Here is a 24,808-nt window from a genome sequence, read left to right as displayed (position 1 = left end):
CACACGCCTCCAGCCTCTTCCAAATCTCAAAAGAGATATTTTAATTCAGGAGAAAAGACTTCCGATTCCAAGTTTTCCAAGTAATTTCTTTTAAGAAGGTTTGGTGAGGTTAAGTCAGGGGTGATAATGCTCTAATGCAGATAGTTTTGTTCCCCCAAAACCTTTTTTATAAAGTCAGAATTTCCTGATAGTATTTGATTAATGAGTTAATATACCTAAAGTTTTCGACCTGGACCTAGCTGTGGTGGCTGTGGTTGTTATACGGCTGGACTGTAGAGTCAGATAATCTACTCATGGGAGACTCTTCGAGCTCCTTCCAATTCCCGGTTAATGACACACGAAGTCCGAGTCTCTCGGGCAGGCTGGATGCCACCTGCTTGCTCATTCCCGATCCCAGGACCTGCGAGGCGAATGTGGACAAGCGCTTCCTCAGCCAGGCACTGGGATCTGGTTTCCTTCTCACAGACGGAGCGAAGAGAAATTCAGAGACTCCGCCTTTACCGGCCAAGGTCACTCGGGCGGCCAGCAGCACACTCAGCCCTGAAGCCAGGACCAATATCTGCAAAGCGTGTTCCCTCCCGGTCCCAGACCTGAGGGGGGACTTGAATCCTCACCTGACTCCAAAGAGGGCAGGGACACTGGGTCCATGCTGCAGGGCACCAACTCCTGCTCCGATCTTCAGGGCCTGTACAATCCCACTGAACCTCCGGACACGCCACTGAAGATGGGGATCAGTCCCTGCACAAGCGTCCTTAGAAAGTGAAGTGGGTGACCACACCTAAGCCCCCAGAGCGACGCCCGGCACGAATGGCAGTTTCTCTAGTCGGTATCACTAGCACACGGCGGCAATCTGTCACCCGCAGTGTCGCTCAGGAGTGTCCTCTCCCATCTGTAACCCCTCTGGTCTTCGCTTTTAGAGGCAGGGCCCTCTAAGGAGCCAGCCAACCCCCGATGCAGATACACCCAAATGTGCCAACATGGGAGGCCTGGCACCCCACGGATGCCACACTCTCAGGCCTTTCAGGTCCTGGTCCCTGCCTGGCAGTATTTGGGCCCCCAAAATGCATCTCCATCTCTCCACCTCTCATAGCTGCCCCGGGTCCCATAGGCACAAGTGCCCGGCTGTCTCCTCCTAGCACGTCTCTGTGCGGGGCTCGAAGCCCACACGCTCTCCCTGCGGCCCTTGTCCATGCAGGCCCCTGCCTCAGACACCCCTGCTCCGTCCCAGCGCCCCTCTTTGCCTGCTGGGCCTTCTCCCTGGCCCACCCACCCGTGGCCAGCTCTCGGGGCCCCTCAGCCGTCACGCCTCCCCAACACAAAGACCACTTCATGGTCCCCCGAACCCAACACACGCCCACCGCATTGCTGCAGCCGGAAGGTAATGCTGTGCACGGCCAACCTGGACACGTGTATTTGTAATGGGGACATTTCATATACCGTGACTGCTTAGTCACTTCCCTGTCCCCACAGGGCCGCCTCAGGGCCCAGCTGTCCTCTTCATTCCCCAACCTTCAGGCCTCTTCCATAAAGCCCTGACCTGTACCACATGGCCAGATGTCAAGATGCCTCCTTCGCTAATCCGTTACCATTCTCAGAGTGAAAAAGCTTTCCTTGTTAAGCCCATTCTGCAGATGTGGTTACTGAGGCTCAGGAGTTAAGTACTTGGCCTGGAATGGCACAGGCAGGAGGTGGCAGAGGGGAGTCCAGCCCAGGTGGCCTGGCTTCTGAGCTGTGCTCCTGATGAGCTCACTGCACCCTGAGACAGACACTGACCAGCGTGTGTGAAGCGAAGGCACAGCTCTTTCCAGTGGGGCCCCAGCCCTTGCCCTCGCACTGACTTTAACAGCAGGTCTTCTGCCTTGGCCTTCCCACCCTCCGCCTCTGCTCCCAAGGCATGGTCACATTTGGATCCCAGGTCAAGATTCATGAGAGTAGAAACTGCAACAGAAATGACCCTCCCTTGTGCCTTTCACCAGAGCCAGCCTCCCAGTAGGCTAACTTCGTGTCACAGGTCGGCATCCCAGGGAATGCCAGCTCACCTTGCCGCCCGGGGGCCCTGCCAGGGCCCTCTCCTGTGTCGGGAAGCCTGCCGCTTGCCCGGAGCCCGCCTCCCATGCCGTCCAGAGACGCAGAGCCGTTGGCCTGGCTGCCCAGGGTGCTCATGTGGGTGGGGATGGGCTCGAAGGTGGGGTCCAGCTCCAGGATCAGCCTGTTGAGCTGCTCGATGGACTGGTCGATGTCCAGGGTAGGCGAACCCGGGGAGGGGCCTACGCTCAGCTCCAGGCCGGCTCCGTTCATGACTTGGTCATCTGGAAACCTGGGTTTAAACACTTTGCCAGGAGAGGCTTGCTGTGTGTCGGGAGGATGTGGCCCACTGCCACTGTGGCCCCTCTGGAAAGCCACTCTGCTGCTGGCCCCTCGGGTGAGGGTGACCGGGACCCTGGGCTGGGCTTGGACAAGGCCCGAATTGTCCCCTGGGCCGCGGCTGACGAGCCGAGCCTCCCCGTCAGGGGCGAAGCTGTACTGATGGGCCACCACCATCTGCTGCTGGCGCACCCAGGTCTGAGTGGAGTAGCTGCTCTGCCCGTAGGCCTGCGTCTGGGCGGACACCGAGGGCTTCCTCAGCAGGGGCTGGGCCTGCTTGGGCTCTCGGCTCCCAAAAGTCCGCTCCCGCTCGTAGAGAGGGTCCGTGCCAAGGCCCAGGTCTGGAGCAAGGGCACCCTGCTGATCTTCTCCCACGGTGCTGCCAAAGCCGTCAGACAGGAGGGAGTTTTGGCTGCTCTTGTGGCAGGTGAAGGGGCCCAGGTGGCCTGACTGCGGCCCTTCCGAGGAGGACAGAGTCCCGAGGCTGTCCACGCTGCGCAAGTCGTGGTGGGACACCTCGTCGTCCAGAATGTCCGTCTCCCGGTCCTTCAGGACTGCGTCTCCGTTCACGTGGACCTGGGCCGGCACCACATGGCGCGTCCCGCTATACTTGCTGCGAGCATCCGTCATGTCCTTGAGAGAGCTCCCGGAATCTTCCAGGCCAAAGCCGCTGAGCAGCTGGTCTAACTCGGCCTTCTCCTGGGCACTCAGGCCCCTCTTGGCTCCCGGAGCCAGGCGCTCCTCAGTCTTGTCGGTCCTGACCGAGGCCGTGGAGTGGCCAGAGTCACTGCTGACAGACAGGGTGTGGTCACTGTGGTCTGGGCTGCTGGTGGCCGGGACGGCCTGGGGGCCACCTGGGATGCCGGGATCCGAGCAGCTTTTCTTCCTCACCTTAGCGTAGAGGCTGCCGTCGACGGGGCCCTGCGTGTGCAGCACTGCGGGGCAGAAAACAGGAGAGAGAGGCTTTAGGTGAGGGATGAGAGGGTGCTTTGCACTCTCGGAACAGGCACAAGCACTTGTCTGAACAAATAAGTGAGTGCACAATATGACTTACAGTAAACAGGGACAAACACCTTTCTAAGACTGAGAAGTACTGTGTGGACTCCAGACAAAGAAAAGGAATTCAAATAATCAAACATCTTAAAGTGCTAGAAATCATTTCTACCTTTCTACGCAAAAAGGATTACCCTTTAGAGAAGCTCTGGAATTCTTCACTTTTGAGTCATCTTGCCTTGAGGGCTCACTGTTAATTCTGCTATTACTTTGCAGGTTGAGCCCAGCTCAGCTCATAAATCTCCAAGAAGTGACTAAGACAAAGCAGAGTTTCCAGCTGGGTACCTGTCTAACGTTAGTCGAATGCTGGCTAGGTGCCATGCAACATGTTGCTATTAAACCGAGCATCTGAAAATCTGCTAAACTCAATGAAAAGAGAAAGTGCAGGAACTGATCTTGGGCCTTCCCATTTAGTTTAGCATCTTTGGGCCAAGGAGGTACCTGATGAACATGTCAGGACCACATGACACTTGAGGACGACCTGCATGCGTTGATTTCCATACATGGAATGTCAGGACAACAAAAATTCGGCCTAAAGTGTGGGTGGGAAGCGCCAACCCTCTGCTGCTATTATTAATTACAGCCCCCGCACCGCGTTCGTGGACTCCCAAGACTCCGTCTGCTTACTGGCGGCTGTTAATCGCCTGGACCACACGTGGCACGTCCCTGCCAAGAGCCTCTGGAAACAAGCCGGAGTCTGTAGTCAGCACATCCCTCGCCCCAAGCCTCCTCCACCTTCCTCTAGTCTCTGGGCTGTGAAATTGCAGGCATCCCACAACATTCCACAACAAGGGAGCTGCCGATGGTTGGAATCTGAGACATGAGTCAGCCACAGCCTCCCGGCCCTGGAGCCCTCTGGAGGGGCCTGCCCTAAACATGTGCCCCGAGGCCCCGGGCTCCAGGCTGGACACACTGCCATGGTCAGTGGCTGCTGGCTTTCTTGAAAACACCAGGACACTGTGCTGGGAGAGAGTCCTGAGAGGTATGGGGTGCTGTGCTGAGAACACGCGCACCCTGGGCTTCTGTCTTGTTTCAGCTGTGTCCAAGGGAAGCATGCAGAGAAGTGGGGCGGGGACAGCGAACACCAGGGTAGAGCCAGTCTGGAATGGCCCCGACACTCATCTTAAGTAGAGCGTGTGGGAGGGAGGGTCTGGGGGCAGAAACGGTACACAAGATGCTGTAAATAGACCAAGTGTTCAAGACAGGGCGACTGGTGACAAGAGACTGCTGGATGTGACCATGGGATTGATTTAAGGTAATAACATCAGTGACAGCTGCTATTTACTGAGCACCTCTTTTTTTTTGAGACAGAGTCTCATTGTGTTGCCCAGGCTAGAGTGCGGTGGCGTCAGCCTAGCTCACAGCAACCTCAAACTCCTGGGCTCAAGCAATCCTGCCTCAGCCTCCCGAGTAGCTGGGACTACAGGCATGCACCACCATGCCCGGCTAATTTTTTCTATATATTTTTAGTTGTCTGATTAATTTCTTTCTACTTTTAGTAGAGATGGGGTCTCGCTCTTGCTCAGGCTGGTTTCGAATTCCTGAGCTCAAACAATCCGCCTGCCTCGGCCTCCCAGCGCGCCCGGCTACTGAGCACCTCTTACTTCAGGGCAGGCACATAGCACATTTTCTCTAATTTTCACAGCATGACCTAACTGGTTAACTTGCATTGTTATTCCTTGTTTATCTATAGATGACTAGGCCCAAAGAGAGTAAATAACTTGCCAAGGTCAGGCAGCTGCTAGGAGGCAGAGCTGGGCCTAGAACCCAGGAACGCTGGCCCTGAAGCCCACGTGCTCTGCCCACTGCCTACCTGCTCAGAGAGCCACTGAGGGCTCCGTCAGTGGCCCTGTCCACGAGAAGGTGGCACTGAAATCACATTGCTCTGACCAGGGATCAGTGAGTGACCCTGGGCAAGGCTTCAGAACAGACAGAGACTGAAACACCTCCTGTACCCAGCTCTGTGTAAATTAAATAAAAGCACACCTGGAAAGACTGCCCTAAATTATGAGGCACTTGCACATATCACCTCTAACAATTTTGAAAGTAAAATGTAATCTGTGTGTTGAAGCACTAGGGCCTGTGCAGTAGAATGGCCTCTTGAAGAAGCTCGGGCATCAGACAGACACCAGGTCAAAGCCCCGTCTCTCCCCTGGGACCTCCCTCAGAGTTCTACCGACTGGCACCTTCACCTTGACCTTCCACTTTCCAGCTGTAAAACAGGGGTACAAGCAGATGTTCTATGTGAAAGTTGACCTGAGAATTAAATGGCACAGTGCACAGGTGAGTGTCCTCCTAGTAAACACCAGTTTAATTTGGCTTCTGTTTAGATCCACTGTTCCCAGAAAAACTCAACTAATAAAAGACCTGGGAAATCGGTCCTTCTATAATACTCTGCAGAGCATGCAAAGAGCAGAAGGTGCTGATAAATGCCTTCTGCAGAGACCCCACCATGTTGGAGGGGACTGCGTGGCTGTCAGCCCCGTCTCACCACATCGAGCACAGACCAGGGGGACGCACAGCCAAGGGCACGAGTTGGCTCATTACAGTAACAGATTTCATGCTGCTAAGACTGTACATCGATAGCTTCTATCCCTTCCTCCCTAAATCTGAATTAAAATGAACTGGCACAATGACTTAAAAAAAAAAAAAAAGAGAGCTCAAGAATGAGTTGTAAGAAAATTCTTCTAACTTAAATTGGAATGCAGCCAGAAAGTACTTACCAATCATTCTGATAGAATCCTTCCACTAGCCCCATGCTAAGAACAGTACATAAGGAAGGGCTTGTACAAAACGGTAAAGAATAGGATATTCCCTTGGCTGGGAGGTTATGAATAATCCTGTTATTCCTAACAATAATCCTACTTATTACTTTTATTAATGGTAGAAATCTTAAAATAATAATAAACGCATTAAAAACCATACCATTTCCATTACCATTAACTAAACACTAGATCTATGCCAGGCTCAGCTGTGAGCATTTTAGGCAGGGTCTCATCAAATCCTGACAGCCCAGGTGGCACACAGCCACCCTCCCACAGGACAGAGAGGGGTCCCATCCAGCCCTGTCCAATGCCAAAGACCACCCCGGACTCTTCCTAAACTTCCTGCTACACGCAAAGATAACTTTCTACATCAGAAAATGTCCAACTGGCTGTGGGCGGGGAGAAAGAAAATGCAGAACCGATGTTAATCCACAGGAAAAAAACATGAAACCCATCAAGTGACTCCGAAGACAGAACCAGCCAAGCTTCTGAATCACTGCTGAGGAGCACGGACCTTCCCAAGGTGCAGAGCTCCAGGGTGCTATCCCAGAAGCTCCACAGACGCCCCAGCCCGTACCCACGTGTCTGTGATTTTGGGTGGGGGGCAGAGGAGTCAGCCTCAGGGGGAGGGAAGGAGGAGGGGCCTCCGGAACGCACTCCTCCCCCTCTGCATTCCGACAAAGGGCTACCACTTTGCAGGAGGAAGGACTTGAACTTCACTTGGACAAATGAGACACTTTGGTTTCCCCTTATCCTCAAAGACAGGATTCCCAACCTGCCATTCACTGTGTGTGTTCCCAACCATGATGTTTAGACTATTCAGGCCCCTGGTTCTTCATTTATAAAAGGCAATTATTCCATCTTTCAATGAAGTTATGAGAACTAGAGAAAATATATGTACGGCACCAGCTCAGAGGCTCCTGACAAGGGTACCCACAATTACTATTAAAAGTTCTTTCCAGGATGGACATGGCCCTGCTCCCCCTCCCTGGACTCATTTCCTCACTGTCCTAATGCTCCCAGACCACTGCAGGCCTGCACCTGCCCTGGGGCGTCGCTCCTGCCAACTCTGCCTCCAGGGCCCTTCACCGTGGCTGGCACCCTCACCTCCTCTGCACAAGCCTCTCTCGATGCTTCTTTCGCTGTCAGGTGTCTATACACAGCGTGCACCCACGCTCAGACGGCCTGCAGGTCCACCCTGGCTTCGTGCACAGCCCAAACCCGACTAAAGCACAGGCTCCCTGCGGGCAGCAGTCTAGGTCTGTTTTTGCTCCCTTGGGTATACCCAGCATTAGAGAATGGCCCCTGACACCAAGTGAACACTGTGTAACTGAGAGGCTAGTGTTCTAGCTTTTTCTCACACGACAAGACCTGGGGAGCTATTTTGGAAAGCTCCACTGCCTTAGCTGGCAAAAAAAAAAAAAAAAGGCAAGACCAACCAACCAGAAACAAACACACATCTACAAGGAACTCAAAGTAAAAGTGCCCCGTAGCCCCTGCCCACCTGCACCCCAGGTCCCCCTGCTCTCTGGGCATTGAAACAACCTCTCCTCAGGCAGCATGGCCATGTTCCTGAGAGCCAGGAGCAGGGCTGGCCACCGCTCCTCACTCATCCGGCTGGTCTTCAAATGACACAGAACGAAATTGGAAAAGTATCTAAAAGCATTCAATTTAATGGTTCCAAAGTTTCAAAGAAAGCAAAAGTTGTGATCCACGTGCCCATGGGGCAGGAAGTGGGGGCCAGTTTGAACATTACCTGGCCACAGTGTGCTCAGAACCGGGGGTATGAAGACGAGAGACAGAGCCCTGGCTAGCAGGTGCACGGCAAATGGCACCACGCTGGTTGCCACGTCCAGTCTCTTTTACCCTCCTGCCACCCGTGAGGTGGACGTCCTGTGGCTCAGACCCACACAGCTCCAAGTGGCAGAGCTCGGTACACGCCGCTCCTCTTACCTGTGTATTGTCTCTCTTCTCACCTGTGAATCTGCTGCCTCTAAACTGTGTACGTGAACAAGGGCTACCTCACCTAAACACTTTCTGCCATTGCTTTGCTTTCTAAGACCCATGCAAACACTGCAGGACAAGAGCATAAAAAGAGAATCGTGACTAGAAATGGAACTTAACTGGGGGACGTGGGAGAAGGGTCATCGCATGGTTGACTGCCAGTCTTTACACGAAAAACAAAACAGGAGCCCACACCCTGATGTTTGAATCCCCCAAAGGCTCTGGTCTGACATTAACGGATACCCTTCTTTCGCTGATGGCAGACTGCTCCTTACGATACGGTTCTAGTGTGGAAAAGTGACACAGAAAGTCATTTCCTTCACCCAGACCAGAGAACTGATGTGGCCACCCAAACTCCCACCTGTGGGCCCTGGCATGGCTGTGGCTGGCAGGAGCTGCCCTCACCAGCCCCTCGGGGCAGAGAGGCTGAGCCCGCAGGTGAGGGAGGCCTCGAGGCTCTGCTCTGGCCCTGGACCCTGACGTGCTGCTCTGAAGGGGCCACAGGAGCCAGGACAGAGAGACTTTGAAAGGTGAGGAGCAGTCACTCAGCCACCGCCTGCATCTTTCATATAATTAAATGAGATGTTTTAACCTTTTCTTCCGGCTCAAAGGCAGCATGAGGCAGTCGGAGTCAACTTCATTCTGCAAACGCAGAACCTGACCCCAGAGTTGGGGAGACTGACTTGCCGGGATCCCCCAGGTTTTCAGCTGCAGATACAGGATGAGAACCTTTCCAAGTCCAAGGCAAACACCCCACTCTGCGTCCACTTCCCCTCTGCCCTGCTGCCACCCCAGCCAGCCAGAACCAAGGGCCCCCTTTCAAAGGCAGCTTGTCCACTGTCCGGCAATGATTTCCCTGCAGCCTAGTTAAAAATCAAACACTCATAAATATGGCTCTGAATGACTTCCGCTGCGTGACATACCAGTGAGGTTTATCGTCTGGAAAAGAACCAGAAGGAAGAAAATACAGAGCAGACATTCTTGTCTTGTTGGAGGACAGTACCAGCAGTGGCAGACTTCCCCACCCACAGCTGCCCGCGGGGTGATCACTCCCTTTCCATCCCAACCCTACTTCTGAAAGGTGGCTTTCCCCCCCAGGAGACATGGGGGGTAAGAGGTACTCATAAAATATTTCAAAAGTAATCCAAGAAAATAAGAAAGACCAAAAAAGAAAAAAAATATGAAAACACCCCTTCCCATGCCAGCCGAATACAGACTAACCAATGCCCACCTGTGCTCACAGGTGTGCTAGGAACCAGGCAGCCGAAGGGAAGGCCGACCTCACCTGTCACCTCTTTCCAACATCGACCACTCAGCATGAAAAGATAATCACTGTTCACTGGCCCTGCTTCCAGCAGAAAGTCAGTTTGGAATGAAGGAAGGACACACATGGCAGCTCTAGGAAGCTACGTGCCTTCTTTCCTTCTCCCCTGCACTGACCATATGAATCTCATTCCTATTTTTGTGACAGGTCTGTTTAAAAGAAACTTTTCATTTCAAAAGAGCTAACAGTATCCTCCCCGCAAGTCTTCAAAGAAGGAACCAGAAACTTCTCCACGAGAGTGGAGTTGACTGAGCACTTGCTACAGTCACTACTTGTGATTGGGAGGATTCGAAAGGAACATTCCGCACAGTTCCTGCTGTGCACCAGGGAATGGGCCAGCCTCGGGGAGCAGAGAGGAACAGGACAGGCAAGGGGTGGTAAGCACATTTCACAGTGTCCGGACAGACCGATCAGCAGAGGCACGGGGAAGATGGAGCAGGACGTGAGGAGTAACACTCACAGGTGAGCCCGGTGAGGTGCAGGAATCAGCATTTCGTCACCAGAGGAACAGAGAGAATTCTGGAAACGCCCCTCTCCTGCCACCCAGTAGACACTGTAAAGACAAGCCTGCTGTATGAGCACCTCACATGTGCCAGGCACACTATCACACCCCAGGGTCTCCTTCAGTCCCCAAAGTAATCCTATGAAGCAGGAAATGGAAAACCCATTTTACAGCTGCGAAAACAGAGGCTCAGAGAGTCTGTGCTTTCAAGATTTTGTAAAAAGCCTATTAAATAGAGCATGTGGAATTCACATCCACCTTCCTTTAACTCCAAAACCCATGCTTTAGGTTCCTTCAAAACCATGAAATTCTAATACTGACCAACCACTTCTATAGGAAATTAACAAATTTAACTTTGGAAAGGAATTCACCTGAATGTTTCCTCTGTAGTTTCCATAGAAAAAATATCTAGAGCAAGCCACATACACACAATAGCACACACAAACACTCAGTCTTCAGAAACTACTAAGCACTTTGTGTTTTTCCCCCCAACTCCTGAAATGATTATTTGGGACAGAGCCCTGTGTTTCCACAGCAGTTGTACTGACAGTCACAGTTTTTTATGTTCCATGTCCTCAGTGATACAGGCGCACTTCTGTTCTCACAATTAACAGACTCATGTGCTGTTTCCCTCGGGGACTCCTCAGCGCCCCCACCCCGTGCCCACAGCACCCACAGCCTCCCGGGTCAGGAGCCCTGGACACACAAGAGGCCCCACCAATGCCTAAACTAACACAGGGAACACAGGCAGCTTCTCCAGACACGGCCACTAATAGTCCTGTCTCCAGGTCGCCCTCAGATGACTCACTTGGGGCCGCCCAGCTGAGTCAGTTCACCAATCCAAACAGCCCCAATAACTGGACAACACCGGTAGCCACAAGTCCTCAATGGCACGACTGACAACCAGAGCCCTCCCTGGAAGAGTGGCTAGGAAGAAGAGGCTTTGCTTTCAAGAACAAGCGCTCACCTACAGGCTGCCTTGTGGGAGAGTCTCAAAACCAAAAAGCCCCACCGCAGGACTCCGCGGTGGTGACAGTTCCGTGGTGGAAAAACGGGGTCTGGACACAGGTGCGCCTGGAGGGGACAAGAGGGGAGTGGAGGCTGCAAAGGCGTGAGGGACGGTCTGGGCAATGAAAATACTTGTCCTTGACTGTGGTGGGAGTGTCCTGGCATAAAGTATGTCAAACTCTGACAACTCTACACTAAATTTTACTGCATGTAAATTACACCTCAATTAAAACTACCATCACGAGATCCAGACAGAAACACGCTCACAGTGGAATGAGCCCCACCCGCCGTGGCTCCCGCTTCCGCCTCCCCTCTTCCTCCTCCCCTGCTCCCCTTCCTCCTGCTCTACCTCTTCAAAGGCCTTCCCTCTTCTTCAGAGGGTCCGTGCGATGACAGAAACCCTCTTCTCCTTGGGATAAGTGTCACGGTCCCTTTGTGCCTCACTGTGACGCTGGTTTTATGTGCACTTCTTCTCTCCCCTTCTAGACTTTCCGGCATAATCCATCTGGGCTTGAGTCCTGGCTTACCCACAGCTGTGTGAACTCACGTGAACTACTCAACCTCTCTGTGCCTACTTTCTGTCTGTAGAGAAGTAACCTGGGGAAGGGGCATTTGATGATATCAGCCCCCAGGAGCACTGAGGCAATTCAATCGGACCGACGTGAAAGGTGGGGCATCAGCAGGCACTGGGGGGCCACTTTCCCTCTGCGCTTTCCTCTATTTGGTCAGGTGGAAAATTCCCAGAGATCGTGTACGATTCACGTCTGTGTCCCCTCTGGGCCCAGAGCCAGGGGATAGGAGTGCTCCACAAGTACCTTATTAGTTAGTACACGGAACTCAGGTCCAGGCCAGGTGCGGTGGCTCATGCCTGTAACCCTAGCACTCTGGGAGGCCGAGGTGGGAGGATCACTTGAGATCAGGAGTTTGAGACCAGCCTGAGCAAGAGCGAGACTCCGTCTCCACTAAAAATGGAAAAAACTAGCCAGGTGCAATGATGCGTGCCTGTAGTTCCAGCTACTAGGAGGCTGGGACAGGAGGATCACTTGAGCCCAGGAGTTTGAGGTTGCAGTGAGCTATGATGACGCCACTGCATTCTAGCTGGGGCAACAGAGAGAGACTCTGTCTCAATTAAAAAAAAAAAAAAGAACTCAGGTCCACTGACCTCACACCTTGGGAATTACATTAATGAACTGCTTTCTAATATAAGTCTATAGTTAAGACAGGTTTTTAAAAATGTATCCAAAAGTTCCATCAGTCATTGTTTGACAGGACTGAAACTGTCCCAGGCATCAGTTTTGCTAAATGTCCACACAGCACGGCTCTACAAGCCCCCCGGCCTAAGCTCTTACCAGCTTAAAACTTGTCCACTCCCATGCTTTCTTCTGATTGTTTCCTTGGTGACTGACAACAAGAATGACAAAAGCAGCAGGAATACGCCAGCTGGGCGACCACTGTCTCCCAAGCACTTCATACGCGTTGCCCCCTTTGAGGCTCAACACAAACCCAGAAGGGGCACGGGATTCCCCTCTGTGGAACACACGAGGCCCAGGGACCGAGAGGGACTGAGGCATGCACGGGCTGCACAGGAACAGGAGCAGGGGGCCAGGCGATCCTGTGATGCACACCCAGGGGTCCTGTCCCCGCATCCCATGACCTCTCCCCTGCAGGGAGAGACCGCTTCTCCCGGACTTGCTACCTCAATGCCACACGAAGCCACGGCGATGCACTGCACCTATGCACCTTCTAGCAGACCACTCGGCTGACGGGTCTGGCCCTGCAGGACGTGGGGAGTAGCCGGAGGGTGACTCGGTGCTGGTGAGGATGGGTGCTGCCAGAGTGCCCGGTGTCCACCTCCGGAGTGTGGGCAAGTCTGTCACCAAGGCGGACAGGCTGAAAACAAGGTTGCAGCCCGAGCACAAGCCAGGGCTGAATGGGGTTAGCAACGAGGCAACTAGCCCTCTTGCATCTATGGCGAGAGGGAGGTGCGGGAGCATCTGCTCCCTCGGGGGTCTGGTGGGGTCACAGGCACAGGAGGACCTGGCCTCACAATGGGGACGAGATGTCCGATCCAAACAGTTCCTTCTCAAGGGGAGTTGGGTGTTACCTTGCCCATCACATACGTGAAAATCACTCTTTTTCCATGTGGACATTCATAATTATGGCATTTATAACCTCTTACTAAAACAAGGTTTCCTTTTATTAAAATAGGATTCTGCCTCTGTGCTAATTAAAGATCCCCAGAGTTTTTATTGGATCATTTTCTATTCTAGAGAAAATCAAAGCTAAGAAATGGTGACTATGCAGGGACTCAGTGACTTTGATGTATTTCTGGGTGGAATGAAATGTGCCCATTTCCTCTAAGTTATCTTTTTCTCTTACAAAAAGTAAAAGACGGTAATAAACGTCTCCTCTGCGTGGGTAGCCTCTGTTTCTCTGCTCAGGCGGAGTTCCAGCAATAACTCCGTTCTAAGACGTGCTCTTGGTGCATCAGCCTCACCTTGAGAGTCAGTTTGTTCCCGAGACCCCAAACACAAAACCACCCCCTGAGCTGCAAGGCAGGGAGGCACTTGGGGCAGGAGGAGGTGGCAGCGGCGGCGCCAGGACACCTTGCCAAGACTGTCCAGGAGGCTGCTCGAAAATCCCTCATGTTGGAGCAAAACTGAGCTCCATGCTCCATGCTGGAAACAAGGCGGGCGGCTGGGAGAAACAGAGCAGCAGAGAAATATCGAAAGCAAGAGCAGGAGCTGAGCCTTCCAGCCGCAGACCCCCTCCCGGGGAAGGAAGGCGTCCCACTGCAAGGCAGGAGCAGCTCAGGACCCGCCGGATTCCAGGCACTCCCTTGGTCTCCTGGGTGAGGCTCCGGAATGCTGCGATAAAGCAGCGCCGGGCGAGTGGGGCTGTGACAGGCGTGTCCCAAGGTGCCCCTGACAGCTGCACAATAAGGAGGAGGGCCGGGCGGCCCTGCGGCAGACCTCTCATGCAGGCGCCCGACATGGGCTGGGCATACAGCAGGCGCCTATCCTGCAAGCCTTCTCACCAGGCCGCCCAGTTCCCTGTCGGGCACTCCTGGCTGTGAAAGCACACTTGGGCCTGAGCCAGGAGGAAAACAGGAGGCCACCTGAGCCAGCGGGCAGCTCTCTGGAGTGGCCAAGCTTCCCAACACACACTCCATGTCAGACCATCACCAACTCTTCCCCAGAAAGAAGCAGGTTAAGTTAGACTCCTAGCTTACCAACAAATAAAGGCATTCCTAGACTAACCCCGAAGGCCACCCCTTCTTGCTGGGTTAACAACTCAGTCTGAGGATTGTCCATTCCACGACCCCCTCCACCTTGGCCAGCACCGTCCCTCTCCCTCTGGACGCCAGTCTTGGCAAGGTGGCAAGTCTCAAAGTGGCGCATGCCTCAGTTCCAGGACTTTACAGCCTTGCAGAAGCCGCACACACAGACATGCACACACAAGCACATGTACACACGCACGCTCCCTGCTTACCTTCCCTCAAAACAGCCCAGTGGCTCTCTGCTCTGCGGCCACGAGCCCGGTTTTCCTTAGAGAAAGCCTTCAGCTGTGACAGCAGCACCCCAGGGGCTGGGGCAGGGTGGGGTGTCGCCTTCCTCCCAGGCACCTGGCCTCCCTCTCCAGCTAGTGTGGAAGGTGAAAGATCTCTTGGCTACACAGAGATTTGGCTAAGCAGGGACTCTGATTCTGACACAGCAGCGGGTGCAATGTAAACACGAGGGTGGGGTTTGGTGCAATCAGGTTTAGTGAAATTTGAACTCTGGAGGCTGAGGAGGCGGGAATACGTTCCTCTAAGGAGTCCCTCAGCCAGACTTCTGCTTTCACTCCCCAACCTCCTGAACTGGCGTCAGGAGCCAGCACCAACCTGCACTGTTTACGAAGCACAGTTTCAGCCTCCATTTGCTTTCTTCAAAACATCCGGCCAAACACCTTTGCCGTACATACACCTCCCTGTCCCGGGAGCTGTGTCTGTCCCTCGTGCTCGATGCGGCTGACAGAGCAGTGTAGTGTCCACTGCACACGGCATGCTCTGCGCGGTTTCCTCGCACACCCAGACCTCTGTGTTCTGAGCAGCAAATCCGTGTCATCTCAGGGTTCCTCACACCCAGTGCGGGCGGGCTTCAGCCAACGACTCTCCCCTTCACTTCGGCTGACATCAGTGACAGCACCGCCACATGCTTTTACCCGTTAAATGGACGGAACACACCACAGCAAACAAGCAGAGCCCATTCTGATGCCTTCAGATTCCCACAGTAGAATGGAACCGCTTCTCAGTGTCACTACTCAACCAGCCACTGAGGGTTGACAGGACCTAACTGGGCTGTGAGTGCAGGCAGAGGGTAACAAATCTTCAGTAAATCACCTGAGATGCCCATAGAGGCGTACGCTGCTCACAGGATGCCAAGATGACACTCAGCTCATCCCCGGGGGAAGGGTCTCTTTTATGACGGACATGATGCACTTCTCGTGTGAGAAGTTCTTTTAAACTTGGTATCCTGTAAAGGGCATTGGCTAACCCACCATCCTATCATGCGAAGCAACATTATTGTTCCCACTCTGAAAACGACATCGTCACTGCAATAAAGGTGTGACTACTTTACCACAAAATAGTTTTGCAAAGAAGACACTTCAAAAGAAAAGCGATTAGGAGCAGCTATTTGAAGGATCTGGTCTGAGGACTGCAAAGAATGTCTGTGTCTCTTCTGAGCATCTGGGGCGTGGCCACGTTGCAGCCAATTCTATGCCCAGCTACGGCTGGGTTGGGGGAGTTCCCAGCCTCCTACAGGACACAAATCTTGAAATCAGACCTTTGCAAGAAGAGCAACAGCTGCGGATAATGAGTGAGAGAGAACAGAAGCATTTGTACACTGACCAGTGGTTTCTGTTCTCTGTTTCTAAAGAAGCTGTGGGATTAGGTATGTGTTCAAAAGGAGCATTTCCTTTAATGTTTCTCTGGGCTAGATTTGGGGTTCTTTTGTTTTGTTTTGGGGGGTTGGTTTTGGTGGCTAAGAGTGATTTTTTTCCATGTGGATGATGGCATCATAAATGAGTTGCCAGAAGCCTCATGAATACAGGGCAACCGGCACCCACTGGTCTTCACATCTTGCTGTTTGCGTAGCTGCTGGCCACTGCGCAGGTACGCTGAGAACACGCTCATTTTCCAAGTGTGCCCTGCTAGTGGGTTTTCATTACACGGAGCCTGCTCTGGCTGTTCGTATTAACTTTTCTTGAAACAACGGTCTTTTGAAGCTTTGCTGATGTTTGGCCAGAAGGCAGCACTGTGGCTCAGAGTGTTTTTAAAGGCCCCAAATATTTAATCCTGAGGAGTTGTAATTTTGTGCAGAGAGTTACACAGTCATCCCTCAGTGTACCGGGTGGGGGGATTGGTTCCAGGACCCATGCATATACCAAAATCTGCACATACTTAAGTCCTGCAGGATGCAGAACACAAGTGTAGGAAAAGCCGGTCCCCATAGACACGGGTTTCACATCCCGTGAACGCTGTATTTCTGATCTGCATTGGTTGAAAAAAATCTGCATGGAAGTGGACCCACTCAGTCCAAACCTGTGTCATCCCAGGGTCAACAGTATACGCAACGAAGAGAAGACTTGATGGGTTTCCCGCAAATCTCTGAAAGTAGGTGGCCAAGGCGGGCAGGAGGCCTGCACAACATTTAGTGTGACTCATGTGTGGGACTCCAGAAAGGCAGAAGAAACTTCCAGAAACAGAAACCAATTAGAAGGATGGTAAAAGATGTGGAAACTTCAAAAAGTAGTAGAAGAGATCAGAGTAGTATGAGAATATCCTAAGGTCGAAAGGTACACAGGAATGTCCATAGCAGCGACACTCACGCTAGCCAAGGTGGCAGTGACCCAAGCGCACGCCAGGTGATGCGTGAATAAACAAAACGTGGTCCATCCACACAACAGCACGGTATCCAGCCCCAGAAAGGAATGAAGTGCAGCAGGGACGAACTCTGAAAACTATGCTAAGTGACAGACATGAGTCACTTAAGACGAGCGGCACGACCCCATTTATGAGAAACATGCAGACCGGTGGCTGCCAGGGGCTGGGGAAGGGAGGGCTTGGGGGTGACCCCTAATGGGGACAGGGGTTCACTCTGGGGTGAGGAAAACGTTCCAGAATTAGATAACAGTGACAGTTGCACAATCTGGTGAACATACTAAAAATCAGTATATTGTATACTGTAAAATGATTAAAATAGTGAGTTTATGTGAAATGAATCTGATCTCAAGAAAAAAAATCAAGAAAAAAATAAGACCATCCTAAGGCTGGAAACCACACGGTGGCGGGGGCAAACTTAGCAACCAACAGCAACTGCTCCGGAGCACGCACAAGCGCTCAGGTTGGATGCTAAGCCGCCGGGGTGGGGAGCGGGGACACAGACACAGGCTCTAACCCCAGGTAGACTGGGGACTCTGCAGCAGGGCCTGGGGCACACAATGTCCAAAGAGGGAGAAACACTCTTCTGTGCACTGATCGCCAGAATGAAGCCCCCAAAGGTGGGGACAGGTCCCCCTCCGGTGCAGGGTTTCAGGCAAACAGAAAACCGCCCATCTGGAAGGATCAGGGAACAGCTTCCCAGGGAGCCCCACGTGGACTGCAGGCCAGAAGGTGACGTGCAGGGGCTCCCGCGCAGTCCCTCGTCATAAGGAGTAGCCCATGAGAGTGGTGTCTAAATACGCACAGCTTCTGGCAGAAAGTTCTGACGCTGAAACCTGACGCCACCGACTTTCAATACCTGCAGGCCCCTCAGCCCCCTGACCACCCCCTCTCCCTGCTGTGGCCACCGCTTGTCCTCTCTGGACTCTCTCCAAGACTCATCCTGCCAAGCTGACACCCCTGCCGGCCACCACATTGAGCCCATGGGATCCCTGCTCCAATGCCGGACCCCTCCCCCGCCACCTGGGCAGACCCAGCCAGGGGGCAGCCTCTGCCTGCCCCACAGCGGCCCTCCCCTCGGGCCACTTCCACCAAAACTCGCGCCCTCTGGAAACCTGTGCCCCTGCCACCACCCCTCACTCGCCAGCCCATCCCGACATCCGCGGCCAGCTGCGGCCGGGGCTCACACAACCCATCTCAGGTACTTCTGAGGCGTCCCCTGAGAAGTGATCGATATTTGACTGGGGCCCTGGCCTTGACTCTTTGGACTTTAGGGAATTTTCTTTGGTTTGACTTTAGCATTTCTTATGATATAACCTTGGCTCCCACCAAACTCCGAAAACCTCGAGCTCCTCAAGCACAGCGGCCGGCCCTTGCCCTTCTCACACGGCCACTGTGGCTCCTCGGCTCCCGCTCTTCTCCACACTCGCTGGGTCCTTCCCCCAGCACAGGGGAGCCGGGGCAGCGACACGTGTTTAACTCCAGCACTGCGTTTAGGACGTCAAGAGCCGCATGGGTCCAATGCTTCCTTCCTAACCCGTCTGGACCAGCGAGTACGCTGTCTCCCTCGCCTGCTGCCCACGCCCCCACTGATGCACACCGCCAAACGCAGTGGCCCTACCAATGCAGGGGCCACGGCATTGCTGGACACACCACGCTGCCACCCCAGCAACCGCCCCCTGCCAGTGGAGGCTTCTCCAAGCCTTGCCGGGCCCCCAAACCCCCACCACCCTAACTGCTGCCCTCCTAGCAGATGACCTCCCATGCTTTGCACAGGTTAAGAGAGGCCACTGCAGGGGAACTCATCCCCAAGCCTCCCTTCCCTTCTCTGCATCCTGACCCCTGAGCTGGGCCCTGCACGCCCCTGCCCTGGGCACACCCAGTGCACCCTCGGCCCCCTGCCTCTGTCAGGTCAGTCCCTGTCTGCATTGGCCTCTGCACGTAGTGGGAAGGAATGTCACGGCCGGCTGGCCAAGCCTCCACTTCAGCTTCACCCACTAGTCATCTGACCCCTGAGGTCACGGTAAAGATCAACTGTTAATGCAAGCCGCGTGCTCAGAGCAGCGTACAGCTCAGGACCAGCACTCGGCAAGGGTTAGCTCTGATGGTAACAGCCACCAGCCATCACAGCCTGGTCCCCGCACCTGCATGGGGCTGTGCCCACCCGTTCAGTTCTGTATCTGCAACATCTGGCACTGCCCATGCTCAGTGAGGGAGGGAGGGAGGGAGAGAGGGAGAAAAGGAGGAAGACAGACTGTGAGCCTGCCTCATGGGCACATAGGGTCTCTGGTTTTCTCTGATGCATTCCCCAAAAAATGACCACTCTGCCTTCGCTCCCCAGATGGCCTGCCCACATCCTCTGACTTATGATTAAAAAGAGGAACAGTATTTTATATGCATATCAACAAAGAACAAGCCCCTAATAATACTAAGAAAAGATGGTTTCCTCATAGCCTCGGCCCTCCACTCAGTGAAGAGCCCAGATTGACTCTTAACTCTCAGTGGCTCCCTTCTTCTTTTCCATCCTGCCTCACCCTAGGTAAGGGTGGAGCAGCATGCCACGCCCACGGGGACCTGCTCCCAGTCCAATGGTAAAGCATGGCTACTGATACCATCAATGACAAAGTATCACCACTGATACCACCGATGGCTAAGTTTCACTACGATACTGCCAATGGCAAAGGATGGCTATAGAAATCTGGGCAGAATTTCCACAATCAACATCAAATATTGTTATTGTTTTAACTGTTTGGCTTAATTTCAGTGAGAATAGATTTCCGATAACAAATCAGCTCACTAATTCAAAGTTAGTTCAACACTAATAAAAATAAATACCATTGCATTTTCATAGTATAATTTTGCATAGAATGTTAGTACCATAAATCCTTAAATAATTCACGTTTTCATAATGAAGTCCCAAAGACCACAGTGTCAAAGGGTACATCATCTTTGTTAACAAATCATTACTATGTACATATAAAAAAACATCAAACACATCTCTGGCTCTTGGTATGTGGAAGAGAACTTCCTGGGGACGGCTGTCCACCAAACTTAGGGCCCATCAACTGGACAGAGGTCCCCCAGCATCCACGACAGTCAGACTGCAGGTGGGGTGGGCATGGGACATTTTCTCGGGTCTCCCCTCTCTTGTCCACAGAGACCCATTTGCCGAGGTCCTGCGGCCAGTGGCTTTCCCTGTGCTTCCCGTCAATCTCTCAGGCCTTCGCCATTCAAGTTTGGGCTCCCAATTCCAGCCAGAGCGCCTGCCTTTTTCTGTCAACCCACCCTTGCCTGGCCCTTTGTCAGCCCCTCTCTGGGGCCTGCTCTGATCACACCCCTGGCTCAAGTGGTGAAGTGGCCATCCTGTCTCCTACCCATGGACCTCCATGCCAGGCTGCTCCCACCGAGAACGAGGGTCTAGGAATATCGCTGTGTTGGGGCAGCAAGCTGGGGCGGTCCCACAGCTTTGACCTTCCTGAAGCGCATCTTCCATGGTGCGGCACCATGGTGGAAACCAGCTTTCACCTACAAAGTAGGCCAGAGTTGCTTCTTCCCACAAGATAAACGGAGCATGTCTGAAGATTCCTTGAAGCTCATTTTCTGACTGAATGGCACACATTGCATTACAGAGACCCTGATTTTCAAGAACAGCTGGATGCTTTACAAAAAATATCCTCTGCAACCTGTGCTATTTTAGATAATTTAAGTAGGGTATAACCCACTGCCTGTCCCACACATTTGCCTTCTACGTTCATACACCTCATCCTCCGTGACGTCCTGCAGAACAGTAATAGAATAAAACAACTACCACCCCCTTCACCTTGGACCTACGGGCAGAATAAAAGACTATGTATATGCAATTGTATGTGTGTTTAACATCAAATATCTTGTTTGTCAAAGTTTAAATATAATTTTAACCATCTACAGCCCCAGAAACAACTATACAGGGTAGGGGTTTCCAACTTTCGATAGCAGAACTTGATCTTCAAATAAGTCTTTATGCACAACTCCAACATGAAAAATAGGAGACGATGAAGGCAGGGCTGGAGCTGTGGCGGGTTCGGCAGAGGGGCTGGGGCCGCACCTCAAGAACGAACGTGGGATCCTGGAGCTACTAGCACAGAGTTTGAAAGCTGCTGACCCAAGAGTATCATTATTGCCAAGATCAACACAGCACCAAGAGAACATCACCATAAATGGCAAGAGAACCATTTGCTTAAAGGGAATGTGCATGTGGACACTGGTGGTCTCCTCGGCTTAGACAGTCCACATGAGGCCAGAGACACAGGGCAAGAGAGAGCCCCTCTGTGTATGGGACGCCTGTCCCCACAGAGACAAAAAGACCCAAGTCAAAGAGATTATCCCTGGTGCCCCTATTTTGTGAATGCTCCCCGCCCCGCCGCCTTTTCTCTTAATTCACTGGCAACTCTTTCCTACCCCAGGGACCTCAGGCTCTTCTCCGCTTCACAGTACTTTCCGAAGAAAGGAATATATGGTATAGTCTTGTATGCATAATCTAAAAGGCCTCCCCAGACGTTCTTCAAGCCTGAAAGGGAAGAGAGTGGGCATGCGTGAGTCTTGCTCCTCCGGCCACGGGTCGAGGAGGACGGTGCGGACACCCCAGCGTGCTGGGACATATAGCACGTGCATGTGAGGAAGGCGCACTGCTTTTCTTCATTCACGGCCCCTCATGCTTTTGGTTTTGTTTGGCCAACATTTAAAGTCAGTAGGTTCTCTTTCTCAGACATAGCAAAAATGCAATTGCAGGCTCTACAGAGAGAGAAAATGAAGTTGCAACCCTGCCTTTTCTTGGCAACAAACAGAAAGGTTCTCCCCACAGAGGGCACAGATGCAAACTCACCAGGTTTGATCTCAGCGTTGTTCAGGTACCAACTGGCACCGGCCCATACCAGGAGCCAGGCGAAAAAGCACACCCAACAAGAGGGGATTGACTTAGATATAACCTGGTAAAAGGTGTGGGCACGAGCTCTTAATGTAGAATAAGGACAGAATCTCACCATGCCAGGGTCCACGCACGCACTCTGCAGCTCAGCCCGGACGCGTGAAGCTGTGTGGCTCAGGGTCCCAGAGAGACTATGGGTTGGAGCCCTCTCCCAGCTTCACGTCTCAGTGATAACCGAACTGTTAGTCCCCACAGGTGGTAACTAGAGTCCAAAGATCTGCAGCTTTGGGGTGGCATGTAGGGCAGGAATGTGAATCACCATGTGCGTGTTGGTTAAGTGGGCGCGGTCATCACAGAACAGTGGAGAGGCTGATCGTGAACAGCAGGGAGGAAAGTAAGGAGAGAGAAAGCAGCACAGCCCCTTTGACTCTAAGACGCAGTAACTGCAGCAATGCGAGCAGGTCATCCGCCTCCAGACGCCCGCCTGCGTGCACAGGACACCCCTCTGGTGGGATGACGGGGGTTCCAGAGGGGTCCCATGGCTCCAGTTGCCCTGCTTCCTCCTGTCACGCAGAGGAGGCCGAAGGTTTGTGTGCAGGCTGGGGGCTGGGAGACCCCCAAGGACCCGGGTCAAAGCCAGCCAACACTCAGGGCCTCCATTCACCGTCTGTCCCGGGGGGTGATGCGACTTGACTTCCAGGGCCATCACCGCGAGAGTCATGGGGGCTGATTTACGCACACTTGTACAGGATGACATACGTTTTGAGGCAATTTATGACTCCTCTCGGATTAGAAAAGTAACAAGCCCTTAATAAGACGGAAGCTCAGGGCCTGGCATGGCTCCTTTGCTGCCCCCAACTACGCCCCTTACTCTTCTGACAGGTCCCATCCATGGGCTTTGTACAGAGCATCAGCCTCTCCTCCTTCAGACAAAAGGAAGCCGGCCCCTCCTTCCCAAGGGCCGCGCTCTTACGTGGCGCCTGAAATCCCTCATCCACTGTTTGGGTCATGGGATCACAGCCTGAAGGTCAAAAGCTACAACCTCAATTCACAGCCAAGTGAGGAACAGGGAGAGCTCTCTGAGGCCCAGAGCAGGGCCTCTCAGATGCCCCCCTGGCCTGTCTTCGTTTCACACGACGTAAGTTGCCTGATGGCAGCCGCTTTTCACTTGAACTGTCTGAGCAAGCAATGGTTTGGGGGCGAGATCTAGGGAAACATCGCTCTGTCTGGGGCACAGCCAAACCGGTCACTGTGCGAGGCACCCTGGGGCAGTTCTGGATGCGGGGCGGCAGCATCCCATCTTGCCTACTGGGGATCTGAGCCACGGATGAGGAACCGTGTGCACCCAAGCACTGGGCAGAGAGCAGAGCCAGGAGGTGGGGTTTCACCTGTCAGATTCCAGGGGTCCCCTCCTCCTGCTTAATAGTCAAAACTTGCTTCACTTTTCCAAATCTTAAAATCCAACCACAATTTCTGGGGAGGAAAGCTTTCAAATCCATTTTTGAAATGGCAGCACCTGGACGGTTGCAACTTGATACGGCACTTCTTGGCCAGCTCCGCACTCCGCGGCCGGGGCTTCCTGAGCCAACCTGTGCTCCCTGCAGCCCGTTCCTGGGAGCGTGGCAGGGCGTCCTGAGAGGATGGGACAGCCCCTGTAGGACAATGGCTTATCGCGAAGGGTGCAGGGAAATCTGATCTCCTTTAGGCTGCCTGCTCCAGCAGCACCATGGGAGCCTCAAAGCCTGGACTTTGGGAATGTTTGCTCACTTACAGTGGCAGAGCCCAGACCTGGCGATGCCACGACCTCGCACTGCTCACCCTTGGGTGGCCAAGAGGTTGGGCTGTGGCCACAAAGTCCTAGGCCAAGGCAGGGAACCAAGGGCAAGGGAGCGGCCGAGCAAACCCTCACATCCAACCCCCAGTCATTCTGGAAGCTTCCCTGCCTCACCCCTCCCTTTGAATCTGCCCCAGAGTCTTACTCATCCGCCTCCTGAGTATCGGAAGGCCCCTACTCTCCACCCCCAGGGCCACACCCTGACACTGAGCAGTCACAGTCCCAAATGAGGAAAGGCAACAGCCTGAGCTCTGTCCTGTGTGGCCTCCAACACATGACAACCCACTGAGCCACAGCTGTCATCGCCCACAGACTGCAACCCAGAAGGCTACCAGGGCCCATCACCAGTGCTAGCTTTTGATTTTGCTTGGGAGCTGCTCCCTTTATCTCTAAAAGGGGCTCACAGGTTCTTTCGAGGATTAAGATAACACCACAAGGCTTCAGGCAGGCTGCCACGCTGAGTTCCCGCACACACTCTTCCCTCTCCTCTGGGATAGCGACCACCCCAGGAAATGCTGATGCAGCCACTGCCCCACCAGGACCACAGGCCCGCGGCGACAGTGTGACCACAACCACGCACGCCTCTGAGCTGGAGACAGGACGCTCGTAATCGCTTGCCCACATTGGCAGGGAGTCAGCTCCGGCTGCTTTCTTAGCACGGAAAGCAGAACGTGGTCGCGCTCACACATCAAAGCAGGCGCTCTCCTAGCACGGGCCCTGATTGAAGGCAGCTGCGAGGGCTCCCTTCCAGGACGGCAAGGATTTCTAGAGATAAATGCAGCTTAAGTCAACATTTCTAGTTTTGTTTTTTTTTAACCAGCAGGGACTAGAGGCAGGGGTGGGGGTGGAGAGTGCCACAATACATCATTTTCCAGCTAAAAGAAAACGTTTCAGAGGCTGCCAAACCTTCCTTAACCCCTCAAAGCTTTGGACGGCTCTGAGGACTGAAGCTGGGTGGGTCTCAGCCTGGGGAGAACGTGGCTGGGAGCCTGCCTTCCGCCCACGGGCGTGTCCCGTCTGGGGACCCAGGCACTGCGGGCCACAGGCAAGGCGAAGGCCGCCTGCGGGGAGAGCTCACCTACACACCGGCCAGCCTCCCTGCCTGGGAGGGGCCGTGCAGGGCTGGGG

The 24,808-nt window shown here is 53.4% G+C and overlaps 1 protein-coding gene across 7 annotated transcripts in view; it reads right to left on the bottom strand.

Annotated features, from left to right (window-relative positions):
• The window catches only part of TNS3 (tensin 3), a 269,342-nt gene that overhangs the window by 77,211 nt on the left and 167,323 nt on the right, over nt 1–24,808 (bottom strand). For all 7 annotated transcript variants that reach the window (XM_012646932.1, XM_012646933.1, XM_012646929.1 and 4 more), the window contains one exon: nt 2,040–3,299. In XM_012646932.1, coding sequence (XP_012502386.1) covers nt 2,040–3,299 — 1,260 coding nt within the window. The remainder of the gene's footprint in view (nt 1–2,039; nt 3,300–24,808) is intronic.

This window comes from Propithecus coquereli, unplaced genomic scaffold (genome assembly GCF_000956105.1).
Source record: "Propithecus coquereli isolate 6110/MARCELLA unplaced genomic scaffold, Pcoq_1.0 Scaffold252, whole genome shotgun sequence".
Classification (NCBI taxonomy): Eukaryota; Metazoa; Chordata; class Mammalia; order Primates; family Indriidae; genus Propithecus; species Propithecus coquereli.
The sequence above is the reverse complement of the archived record's forward strand: the minus strand, read 5'-3'. Positions and strand labels throughout refer to the sequence as shown.